The sequence below is a fragment of the Arachis duranensis genome, chromosome 3, assembly GCF_000817695.3.
Source record: "Arachis duranensis cultivar V14167 chromosome 3, aradu.V14167.gnm2.J7QH, whole genome shotgun sequence".
Taxonomy (NCBI): domain Eukaryota; kingdom Viridiplantae; phylum Streptophyta; class Magnoliopsida; order Fabales; family Fabaceae; genus Arachis; species Arachis duranensis.
This window is the reverse complement of record NC_029774.3, coordinates 72,251,440-72,263,534: the sequence shown is the minus strand read 5'-3', so window position 1 is coordinate 72,263,534 and position 12,095 is coordinate 72,251,440. Positions and strand designations below refer to the sequence as shown.

Here is a 12,095-nt window from a genome sequence, read left to right as displayed (position 1 = left end):
TGGAATTTATAGTATATTCTCTTCTTTTTATCCTAATTGATTTTCAGTTGCTTGGGGACAAGCAACAATTTAAGTTTGGTGTTGTGATGAGCGGATAATTTATACGCTTTTTGGCATTGTTTTTAGGTAGTTTTTAGTAAGTTCAAGCTACTTTTAGGGATGTTTTCATTAGTTTTTATGTTAAATTCATATTTCTGGACTTTACTATGAGTTTGTGTGTTTTTCTGTGATTTTTAGGTAATTTCTGGCTGAAATTGAGGGACTTGAGCAAAACTCTGCAAAAGGCTGACAAAAGGACTGCTGATGCTGTTGGAATCTGACCTCCCTGCACTCGAAATGGATTTTTTGGAGTTACAGAAATCCAAATGGCGCGCTCTCAATGGCGTTAGAAAGTAGACATCCAGAGCTTTCCAGCAATATATAATAGTCCATACTTTATTCAGAAATTGACGATGTAACTTGGCGTTGAACGCCAAGTACATGCTGCTGTCTGGAGTTAAACGCCAGAAACACGTCATGATCCGGAGTTGAACGCCCAAAACACGTTACAACTTGGCGTTCAACTCCAATAAAAGCCTTAGCTCGTGGATAGACCAAGCTCAGCCCAAACATACACCAAGTGGGCCCCGGAAGTGGATTTATGCATCAATTACTTACTCATGTAAACCCTAGTAGCTAGATCAATTACTTACTTCTGTAAACCCTAGTAGCTAGTCTAGTATAAATAGGATAAGTTACTATTGTATTAGACATCTTTTGACAGTTTAATCTTTTGACTTTGTAGTCTTTGATCATTCGGTCTCTTGATCATTCAGGGGGCTGGCCATTCGGCCATGCCTGAACCTTTCACTTATATATTTTCAACGGTGGAGTTTCTGCACACCATAAATTAAGGGTGTGGAGCTCTGCTGTACCTCAAGTTTCAATACAATTATTATTACTTTCTATTCAATTCTCTTTTATTCATATTCCAAGATATACGTTGCACAACACTTTGATGAATGTGATGATCCGTGACACTCATCATCATTCTCACTTATGAACGCGCGTGACTGACAACCACTTCCGTTCTACCTTAGGCCGGGCGCATATCTCTTAGATTCCCCAACAGAATCTTCGTGATATAAGCTAGATTGATGGCGGCATTCATGAGGATCCGGAAAGTCTAAACCTTGTCTATGGTATTCCGAGTAGGATTCTGGGATTGAATGACTGTGACGAGCTTCAAACTCCTGAAGGCTGGGCGTGATGACAAACGCAAAAGAATCAAGGGATTCTATTTCAACCTGATTGAGAACCGACAGATGATTAGCCGTGCTGTGACAGAGCATAGAACCATTTTCACTGAGAGGATGGGATGTAGCCATTGACAACGGTGGTGCCCTACATACAGCTTGCCATGGAAAGGAGTAAGAAGGATTGGATGAATGTAAGAAGAAAGTAGAGATTCGAGAGGAGCACAGCATCTCCATACGCTTATCTGAAATTTCCACTATTGATTTACATAAGTATTTCTATCCCTTTTATTTTCTATTTATTATTAATTTTCGAACTCATCATAAACCAATTTAATCTGCCTAACTGAGATTTACAAGGTGACTATAGCTTGCTTCATACCAACAATCTCTGTGGGATCGACCCTTAGTCACGTAAGGTTTATTACTTGGACGACCCAGTACACTTGCTGGTTAGTTGAACGGAGTTGTGTCCACACATAGGTGCCATAATAATGATTCCATACAACAACAAAGAATACTACATTGATGTGATCACAATTTCGTCCACCATTTAGATATATAAATTAGTTTCTTTTTAATATTAATTTTAGTTAGTGCGTGGGATGAATTAGAGCATATCTACAGTGAAGGAGGGGATGCAGAGTTCAGAATTATTTATGATCATTGTGTTGTTAGGCCAGGCTTCAAACTGCTGTTCCATATGATTACTTGGATACTGCCCCAGGAAGTGGTTGGGATCAATTTCTGAGGAATGCACATGAGGAGTTACATCGACAAACCATGTCTACTGATGCAGGTGCATAACAATTAGATGCTGTTTCTCATCTGCCAACTGAGGTAGAAAACTGAAAAGTAGATATTTTGTTTCCTAGTCTGAGCTGTTTGACATTGATATTGGATGTCAAAAAACATTAAAAATTTGTACCTGTTCCAGATGTATTTCTTTCCTTTTTAAGAAATATGTAACTGGTTTTGTTACGCATATGCTTAATGTCTTGAATGTTCCCTTCCATGTAGATTTACATATATGATTATATGAGGTTATCAAAGCTTGACTTAATGCGTGGTATTGTATGTTAGGTCCTCAATTGAGTCGAGTTTACATGTTTAGTTTTATGATTCAAAATTCACCTAAAATCATGTTAAGTGAATTGTCAAGTTTGATTAGAGAGGGTGTTAGGATTTAGGAAATAATATCAGTCCACTTGATCAAAGCAGGGAAAAATAGTATGATCAAGTATGGATGTGTTATGTTCGGGTACTGCTGTAAACATATACAAAGGAAAAAGTAGTAACCAATTCAAAATGTTCGGATTTTGTGACAGACTGATAGATAGGAATCTTCCTTTTTTAGTTTAACCTCAACAATGAAGATATTAAGGGAAAAATACAATGCAATTGAGATCACTTAACATAATTTTCTTATTGATTACCAATTAAATAGTATTATCAATCCTTTCTTTTTTCCATCTCGTGTGGATTTGGTAAAAAGGATTCCCATCATTAACCAACTAATAATAATCAACTAAGCATCTAAACTAAAATGCTAACTATTGCTTAATAACCCAAATAGAAACCATAGTACCCAATCTACTTTTACAAGCCTGTATCACTAACAGTTCACAAACACACGAATTTTTGTTTCCTTCTTTCCCCTTGAATCAGTATTTCTCAGATACTGAATTCCTCTTTTCCCAAAACTTGAACTGCACAGATCTTTGTTCCAGCATCTTCTCTACTTCCTCCATTGGAACTCCTTTAGTCTCTGGGACAAAAATAATGACAAAGAAAATGCCCACAATAGCTACAATCCCAAACATCATGAATGTCCATGCTGTCCCAATAGCTTGTGTAAGTGATAAAAATGACTGTGAAACAATGAGATTTGACACCCAAACTGTTGTGGATGCCATTCCTCCACAGACTCCTCTGTACCTTAAAGGGTAGATCTCAGAGTTCACAACCCATGGAACAGTTCCCATTCCTGGTGAGAAGAATATGATGTAGAGTGCAAGGCCTATAAGTGCTGCCCAACCGAATTTGCTTGGGCATCCCCTTGTGTACCATGACCTGTGATCATTGCCACATATGTCCTTTGATGTGTCATTGGAGATCAAACATGCCCCAGGTAAGAGCTGCAAAATTGAATACATTTTAGTGTTAGGAACACAATGGCTTACAATAGGATACTTCTGTTGTCTCCACCCATTTGTAAAAGGCTTACTGTTGTTAAGGAATACACAAGAATGTACATAAATAACATAAGGATGTTAAGTTTCTACCTTATTGTAGAGATTCCATATAGATTTTAACATATTAAACTTGGTATTATTTAGCAAGTGTTTTTGTAAGTATGCAATGGCCTTAAGATTCCATCCCTTGATGCCGATAACGGGTGGAGCAACTTAGATATAGTTTTGAGAGCATGCAAAGCTTTAGTTGAAATGGTAGTGGACCAAAGGACACTTCCTCCTTCCCTAGTGATAAGTGCGCGTTGGTGGAGTCTATGGTGGTTATCATTATTGTAACTACATTGGCTATACAACTTTGGCAACAGTTAAAAAGTGTTGCTAAAATTAAAGTAACGATTTTTTAAATATTCGAAAACACTTTTTAGCTTGAAAAATAAAGGTAAAAAGTGTTGCAAAAATATAGAAAAGGGTGACTTTAATTTTGGCAACAATGTTTAAGTATTGTCGAAGTTATATAACCACCAAAGCCATTATGGCATGCACCATGTATATTTTGGTCTAGTGATAAGTACTTGATCGAAGATAATGGCACAAACATAATCACCTTGTCATTAGGAGCAGCGCAAAAGCCGCAAGATGGTGATGAAGCCTTTAAGCATGTCATACAAGTCCATCTACCAGGGTCTACGGCTGATGTGAAGTCAGGGCAGGTGGTATTGAAATGAGATGTTTCAATGGCACTGACCATTGGAGAGTGAATCTCACTCTCACGGAAAGTGACAGTTAGGAGAGCCAGAGCCACCACGACGCCGGACAAACTGATGAGAGCAAGCTTCTTCCTACCGGTCTTATCAATGAAATATATGCTCAGAATTGAACCAAATGCATTGAGGCCAGATGTGATGAGTGACAGAAGTAGTGCTGTTCTGTTAGATGCAAAACCAGCCAACTGAACAATGGTGGGACTGTAGTACATCACAGTGTTGATACCAACAAATTGCTGGAAGATTTGGAGGCCCATTCCTGCATATAAACCTCTTCTTACAGCTGTGGTTTTCAAGAGTTTCATCATGTTGATTTTCTCTGACGACTCGGATTCCTTGATCTCCAAGTCAACTGATTCCTTCAAAGCTTGGATTTCGCCTTCCACGTCCTCGGGTGGGTAGATTTTCTTAAGAATTGCCTGCCCTTCCTCATACCTACCCTGTTATGTTATTGTAAATGGAAGGAGAAGAGTTAGTAATTCATAAGCTGAAAATGTAGTTAGTGGTGGTTAATGATGATTGATGAATAAACCAATGAACTTACCTTCCGGTACAGCCAACGAGGTGATTCTGGAAGCGAAAACATTAGTATGATCTGCACTATTGCAGGTACTGCTGCTACCCCTAACATCCACCTCCATGTCCCTGGTGCCTGAATGAAAATTCATCCATAAATTCTCATTAGAATTCACGTTAAAGCCACATATGTGAGTTGGCTCGACGTACTATACAAAATTAATCACTTAACATATTTCAATAACATGGAAACTCGTGTGCAATTGTCTTAACGTGGAATTGATAGTTGAGATTCATTATATGACAATTTATTCAAACATGTCAAATTATTTAAGGATTTTCAACTCTCAACTCTGCATGAAAACAACTATATTAGTCTTTGTCCGTCAATAACGACTCACCTTAGTGAAGGCCAAGTTGATGAGGTACGAGAGGAATTGCCCCCCGGTGATGAGAAAACTGTTGAGACTAACAAGAGCACCGCGAACTCTGGTCGGAGAAGCTTCTGAGATGTACAATGGGGATGCCATCGAAGCCATGCCAACGCCGAGTCCAACGAAAACTCGACCAACAATGAGAATAGCAGGATTTGTTGCTGCAGCCATGATGATTGCACCTGTCAGAAAGAGTGCATCTGCAAGAATGATTGCTATTCTCCTTCCAAATCGATCATTGATCCATCCACCAACTGCAGCTCCTATGATAGCTCCAGCTAGTGCCGTACTTACTATGGCTTCCTGTCACCATGTTCCATTTATATTTACAAATTAGACAATGTGATATTCATTGCATACCGAAACTCGTACGGGCAGATCTTTATCTTCTTAGGTGAATATAAAGATTGAATTCTTTGGATTATACTACTATTCAAAACTGAATAGTGTAAGAAGATGTTATTTTTATTAACAATGCCAACTAGGTGTATACCAAAATCGGTATTAATCCATCATCGTATATAAAAATACGTATTTGATCTTTTATAAATTTTTTTTATTATACTACTTTAAATAAAATTGATGCTTTTATTATGATAACTGATTATTTAATTAAATTTTAAAAATCATATTTAAAAAATAAAAGTTTTATAGAACCATCATTATAGTGTGTTTGGAAAGTTAAGTTCAATATAATCTTGTGTGTTATTTTTCAAATTGGATACTCTTATCGAAAATTTTGTATGCTATCTACGTATAAGATTTCAAAACTCCTTAAATTATTCGATAATACACTATTATATGTAAACTTAAAATAATTACATTAATAATATATAAACATGAAGTTAATTAAAAAAAAAAAGAAAATATTTATTTGAATCTTGAAATTAATTCAATATTGACTCCTCTCTTTTCTTTCCAACCCCTAAATTTGCTGCTTCCCATTTATATTTCACTCGAATTTGAGCCCAGAGGCCGGAACTGCATAATAAACTACACATAGTAAATATATCAACGCATAATAAACTACACATAGTAAATACATATTCCTCATTTTATTACACACATCAATGGGTTTATAACTATTGATTGACTAAAGCTGGTCTCATACCCAGGATAAGGTTGTTTATCTTCGCAGAGGTTTTTTTCTTTTGGTGTGAACGGAAAGAACATTTTTGAAGAAAGAATAAAGGGTTTCTTTCATTGGATAAAGAGAAGTGGCTGAGGCCCAATAAAACATATAAAACCAATAGATCGGTGGTTGGTGTAGTAAACTAACTTTAAGCTCATAAAAGAAGGTTAATTTTTATGTGATCTGTAAAAAGAGGTCCGTCACATGATTTTCGTGAAATTCGTTTGGTGTCTTCACTTTCGTGAAATTGACTTGTAAATATGCATTTTTATTTAGACATGGACTCAGAAAATTACTTTTGGTATAATAAAAGAGTTATTGAATTACAGGCATAATTAAGAGGGTCCCATCTGTTATTACTAGGGTTGCTTTAAGTGAATGATGGAGTTAAGAATACAATAGGGTTTGGGGATATTAATTGGGTCCACTGGGCGGCAACTGCTATTGGGCCAACTGTATATGAAGCCTACAATTGTTGAAGTGAAACATGATTCGGACACTTGTCAACTTATGTGGGGCATCAAACACAACCCGAAAAATAAAAAAGAACTTAAAAAAGTACACAGAAAATTATTATAAAAAAGAAAAAGAAAAAAACTTATGTGGAGGTTATACTTCATGGACAAAGAAGGGCTATAGACCAAAATAAATAAATAAATAAATAAATATATAAATAAAAGTTAAGAGAAATGAAAAAACGAATCTAATTCCGGTTCTATTACATAGATAATGTATTATTTTTAAATTTAATTGTTCATGCGTTGACAGCGTAAAATAATTTTATGCAAATATTTAGTTAGATCATATATTAATACATTATAAAAGATAACTAATTTTTAAGTCTATTATTTTAAAAAATGATCCAAATACATGAATTTAATTAGTTTATAATATAAATTCTGTTACGTTCTGAAGTGCATTAAAATTACAATCTTATTTTTTATTCACACAAATTAGGCTACAAATCTTAATTAAGCCCTTGAAAATTGTAGTATATGATACTATCCTCCCTTACCAAAGGAGTTTTCAAAATTTGGATTTCCAATCTTGTGAGTGAAGTTAATTTATGATTTAGCCATTTTCCCCATGTATTGGATAGAATGATAAAAGCAATTATCATTAGATAGTTGATTGCAGTTTTTAAACCTAAGACAGATTTACTTGATTAGCTGTCATGTAAAACATTTTTATATAGATAAGAACATAGACTAAATCATTAAAGTATAATAATTAGGAATATTATATCTGCAAAAACCAATCTGAAAGGTTTAACCCCTAAAGAAATTTTAAGAAACAGCATATACATATCATAAAACAAAACAAAATAAAATAAAATAGTAAATGAATTTTAACATGTAGTGCAAAAGTTTTATATATTTTTTTAATTGTGTATTGTGATATAGTAGAAATAACTATTTTAGTAATCAGTGATTATGTAAAAAATTTGCACTTTAACTATTCTTGTATTAAAATTAAATTTATAAAATAAAAGTTTCATAGTTGTAAAAAGAAACAAAAGCAAGGTTTTAACTAAATAAATAAATAGATAGATAGAGCAAGAGTTTGCAATGTTTTCAGCGATGATGCAACATTTTGGACTCGGGTGATGTTTAATTGTCAAAGGGGGCATTCGAAACAAAACATCAGAAAACTATGTGTCTGTTTTTTCCCTGCAAGTATTGGTAGGTTACGTTGTGGCTGTAAATAGCAGAGAAGGCGTAAGGGCCTTAAAGTCTATTCGAGCAAGTGGAGATTGGGATTCACAACACACAAATAATAATAAACTTTAGCTATCATGTGCTCTTAAAGTTATTATAAGTAAAAATAATTAATTTTTTTATTTTAATAAATACATAATAAATTAAAAAGAGCAATGATAGGGCTCAGCAATTTTTATGATTGTTAGCCATTAACTAGCTATTAATGATGATTTGATGGTGTGAAATTTCACATACTGGCCGTTTTTAAGGGTTAATATTTTTAATTTAATTTTGACCAATATTTAAAAATTATATTAATAATTAAAAATATTATTAATTAAAAATAATAAATTCTATTAATTTTTGAGTTTTTTTTATAAATGAATTAAAAACTAAAATTTGTATTTTTTATTAAAATGTTTTAATAGAAATTTTAACTTATGTCTTTATGCACGTATTAACTAAACCCATAACAATATTAGTGCTCATTGATTTTTCAACATTTTGACTCCAAAAGTGTTTGATGAGAGAAAATTATTATATATATCTCCCTCTAATGTATACCTGAAGCCAAGTCTTTCTGTCTACCGCTTTGAAGTCATCTCTGATATATAGAAGAGCCCCAGATATAACTCCTGCATAATTATAATTTTAATAATAAAAATATTACCAACGTGTCAATATACTAACAACAATATAATATGTGTTTGCAATAGTAAAAATAATAAATAAAAAAAATTATATAGTCTAGTAGCACTAAAAATCAAGTATTAAGTCTACAAATTATTATTATTATGTATAAGAAAAGTTTACATGGTGATAGTTGAGAGTTTAACAGAGGGAGAGAAAACAGATAAATGGGTCATATATATATATATAAATAAAAGGGAGCTCTCTTTCAAACAAAAAAAATAAAATAAAAAATATAAAACATATATATAGGAGGGAGCTAGCTAGCTAGAAAATAGAAATAAAGGAAGAATAAAATTTGAGAGATGATGAGAAAATAAGTTGTGATTACAATATTAATAACACACAAAATATACACGGACATAATAGTTTATTTATTTAAAATTCTTTATAAAAAAAATTTTTGAATTTATTTTGAATTACCTGTGTCGTAGCCAAAGAGAAGGCCACCAATCCCAGCAGAGAAAGCAAGACGAAGAACATATGGATTCTTCCATGAAAGTGCCAAACATTCTCTGAAAGCAGACATATCAGCTTCTGGTATGCCTCCTTCCATGGTTCCTTCCTTTCCTTTTTATTATAACTTCTCTTCACCAAACTAAAGCTATGTTTGTATTCGATTTCTAAAGACAGAAGAAGAAAGGAAAAAACAAGAAAGTATATATTGTTCTTGCTTTGAGCAAGAGTGTGTTGAGTGTGGGAGGAAGAGGCATAAGGGATGCAGTGTATTTATAATTGGAAAAAAATGTTGAGATGACGAATTTGGACACTAATAATTGACTTAACAAATTTTATTTTATTTTTTAAATTATTATATTACGTCAAAGAAAAGATAGACTATATAGTACGTGATCAATTTTCCACACTATTTATTATTAAAGCCGAAAAAATAAAGTAAAATAAAGCCGGAAATGGCTAAAATGGTCAAAGCGAAAATCATCATTACTTCGAAGTTCAAATTTCGTATTTTGGCGATACCTATGTTTTTTAATGAGCATTATTAAAAGTTAATTCTGGAGTTCTTGTGGTTTTTCTTTTTCCTTTAATTATTATTATTATTATTATTTGGGATTTAAGTAAACAGTAAACATCTGAGCAAGGTATACAAGTCAACTTGGTTGGCTTGAAGATTTTAAGAGCACAGACTATAGTCTACATTGGATTAAATTTAACTCCATGTAGTCTACATTGGATTAAATTTAACTCCATGTATCATGATTTTACATAACTTTCAAAGAAAAAGAGGCGTCATAATGCAAGCTACTATCAATTTTTTGACCTAACTAACTGCAAATTCTACTTATATTTAGCTTAAATTTGACATGGATTAACTTAAGATCCTCAGCAGATTTTTTGTCGTGTACTATAAATAACGGATATGAAATTCCAAATATACAATTTAGCCTAACCATTACATTTTTAACATCTATTTAATAGATTATCAAAAGTTTTTTATAAGTACTCCCTATATAATTATTTTAGTTCGTCGCCGATTGGAAGTCCGTCTCTCTCAACCACTAGAATTGTATCAACTAGGGATCTAGGTTAGCACCTCTTCGACATTGATACTGTTTGTGGAAACTTCTTCACATAGGAACACCCTTAAAACCACTTAAATTGATCCTTTCTTGGCATACACTACAACAGATAAAGATTTTCGTAACGGTAAAAGACGATTGTCATAAATCGAAAAACTGTTTTCGAAACTTTAGACAACGCTTTGACAATAATTTTTGAACTGTTGTATATGTGGTTGTTACCAATACTAATAGGCAACGGTTTTTTACTTAAGGTAACAATAACAAAAAACACCATTGCTCTTGTTACCTTAATAGACAACGATTTTTACAATAATTTTTAAAGAACGATTTTTACCATTGCCATTTTGTAGCAAAAATAGGCTTGTGCCCCACTTTTTTCTTGCCACGCTTTAAAAGCGTGGCCAAATGGGGTCAATGACCACGCTTTTATAAGGGTGGCGATTGATTGGAGATTCGGTCACTTTTTTTTTGTCACGCTTTAAAAGCATGGTGAAAAGGGTCAATGACTACGTTTTTATGAGGGTGGCAATTGACTAAAGATTTGACCACGCTTTTGAGACTAGACAGAAACAAGGATGCTTTTGAAGCGTGGCGACTTGGTTTCGTTATAGCGACATTTTAAACGCGTGACCGTTTCTTACAACTCTTTTGGCACGCTTCAAAAGCGTGGCCAAAAGGTTCCCAAAAAAAAGCTTTCATTCAAAAAACTTTCAAAACTTTTGTTCAAAACTCTTTTGGCCGTTTCCTATAAACCCTTTTATGCTTCTCACTAGAAAATAACCTTAAACACTGAGGGCATTCCACGAAGAACCCTCAGCACTCCGAAAAACATCGCCGGTGCTTGTAATGCCTCCTCGGCACCCCTCTTCCGGCACTCCCACTAGCGCTGCTCCCACCAAAAACCTTTAATCGTCTTCTCAGCGATGACTTTCTCTGATGGTGACTCCCTTGGCACTTACTGTCCCTCACAAACCCTTCGTCAATGCTCCCTCCACTGCCGCTCCCTTCCATTGCTGCAAACCCCTAACTCCTTTTGCTGCTCATGCAGGGACGAGAGGGTTTTGAGACCTCTGCCACCGCTGTTATGTAATGAGATCTCGACAAAAAGCCTTTCTAGGCAGAGCTGGTTTTCTTTACTCTATTGCTAGACAAGTCAAGTTCCTAATTTTCATATATATTTTGTATGTTCCGTGTGGACTTGATAGATGGTCATTGTGATTACATTTCACTTTGGACTGTTATTTGTTGTATACTTTCCATATCTACATGAGTAGAACTTTTAGTAGGATAAACTTACTTAGTGCTTATTTTGAAACAGGTAATTTTGGGTATGTGATGACTTCGATTCACTACCCCTTTTAAAAACTTAGTGAACGAGTTCTTTTGGCAAGCGCACCAAAATTATCGCCAAGTAATAACTTACAGAGGAGTGGGATCGTATTCACAAAGATTGGAAAATCCAAGCAGTTTTAATTGATTGATGAATTAGTCAAGCGGATCAATAAGATTGTGAAGTGCAGAATTGTAAATGGCATAAATGTAAATGACTAGAATATAAAGAAAAGTAATAAAGTGCAGAATTAGAAATTGCAGAATGTAAAGTGCTGAATCATAAATGACTTGAATGTAAATGGGAATGGGGAATTGCAAAATGTAAAATTAAGCTATAAAGAAATGGATAGATAAGAGTGGGGAAATTCATTGAGATTGGGAGATGTTGTCTCTTTGGATCAAATCTAGCTTATATCTTCTTCAATCATGCAACTCATTGACCTCTTAGCAATCTTGATTTATTGAGCCCCAATCCCTTGGTGACTCAATCTCTCAGATCTTGATCAATAGCCAATTCCTTGGTCTAATTACTCATGAAGAGAGATATGCTTGGTCC

General features: G+C 34.1%; 1 protein-coding gene and 1 pseudogene across 1 annotated transcript; one reads left to right on the top strand and one right to left on the bottom strand.

Annotated features, from left to right (window-relative positions):
• Nucleotides 1-2,111, top strand: part of LOC107479246 (uncharacterized) — a 42,826-nt pseudogene extending 40,715 nt beyond the window's left edge.
• A 525-nt stretch (nt 2,112-2,636) lies between these two features.
• LOC107479242 (probable inositol transporter 2) lies at nt 2,637-9,372 on the bottom strand. The gene is made up of 6 exons (XM_016099392.2): nt 9,090-9,372; nt 8,541-8,611; nt 5,112-5,447; nt 4,739-4,846; nt 4,035-4,634; nt 2,637-3,373 (listed from the first exon to the last, which is right to left on the bottom strand). Exons 1-6 carry the CDS (start codon nt 9,220-9,222, stop codon nt 2,900-2,902), a joined length of 1,722 nt encoding a protein of 573 aa, XP_015954878.1. The 5' UTR covers nt 9,223-9,372; the 3' UTR covers nt 2,637-2,899.
• Nucleotides 9,373-12,095: the final 2,723 nt, after the last annotated feature.

Coding starts and splice junctions, on each gene's coding strand:
- LOC107479242 (XM_016099392.2), bottom strand. CDS start 9,222: ATGGAAGGAGGCATACCAGAAGCTGATATGTCTGCTTTCAGAGAATGT. Junction 4,635..4,738: donor CTCGTTGGCTGTACCGGAAG/GTAAGTTCATTG, acceptor ATAACATAACAG/GGTAGGTATGAGGAAGGGCA. Junction 3,374..4,034: donor GCGCTGCTCCTAATGACAAG/GTGATTATGTTT, acceptor TCAATTTTGCAG/CTCTTACCTGGGGCATGTTT.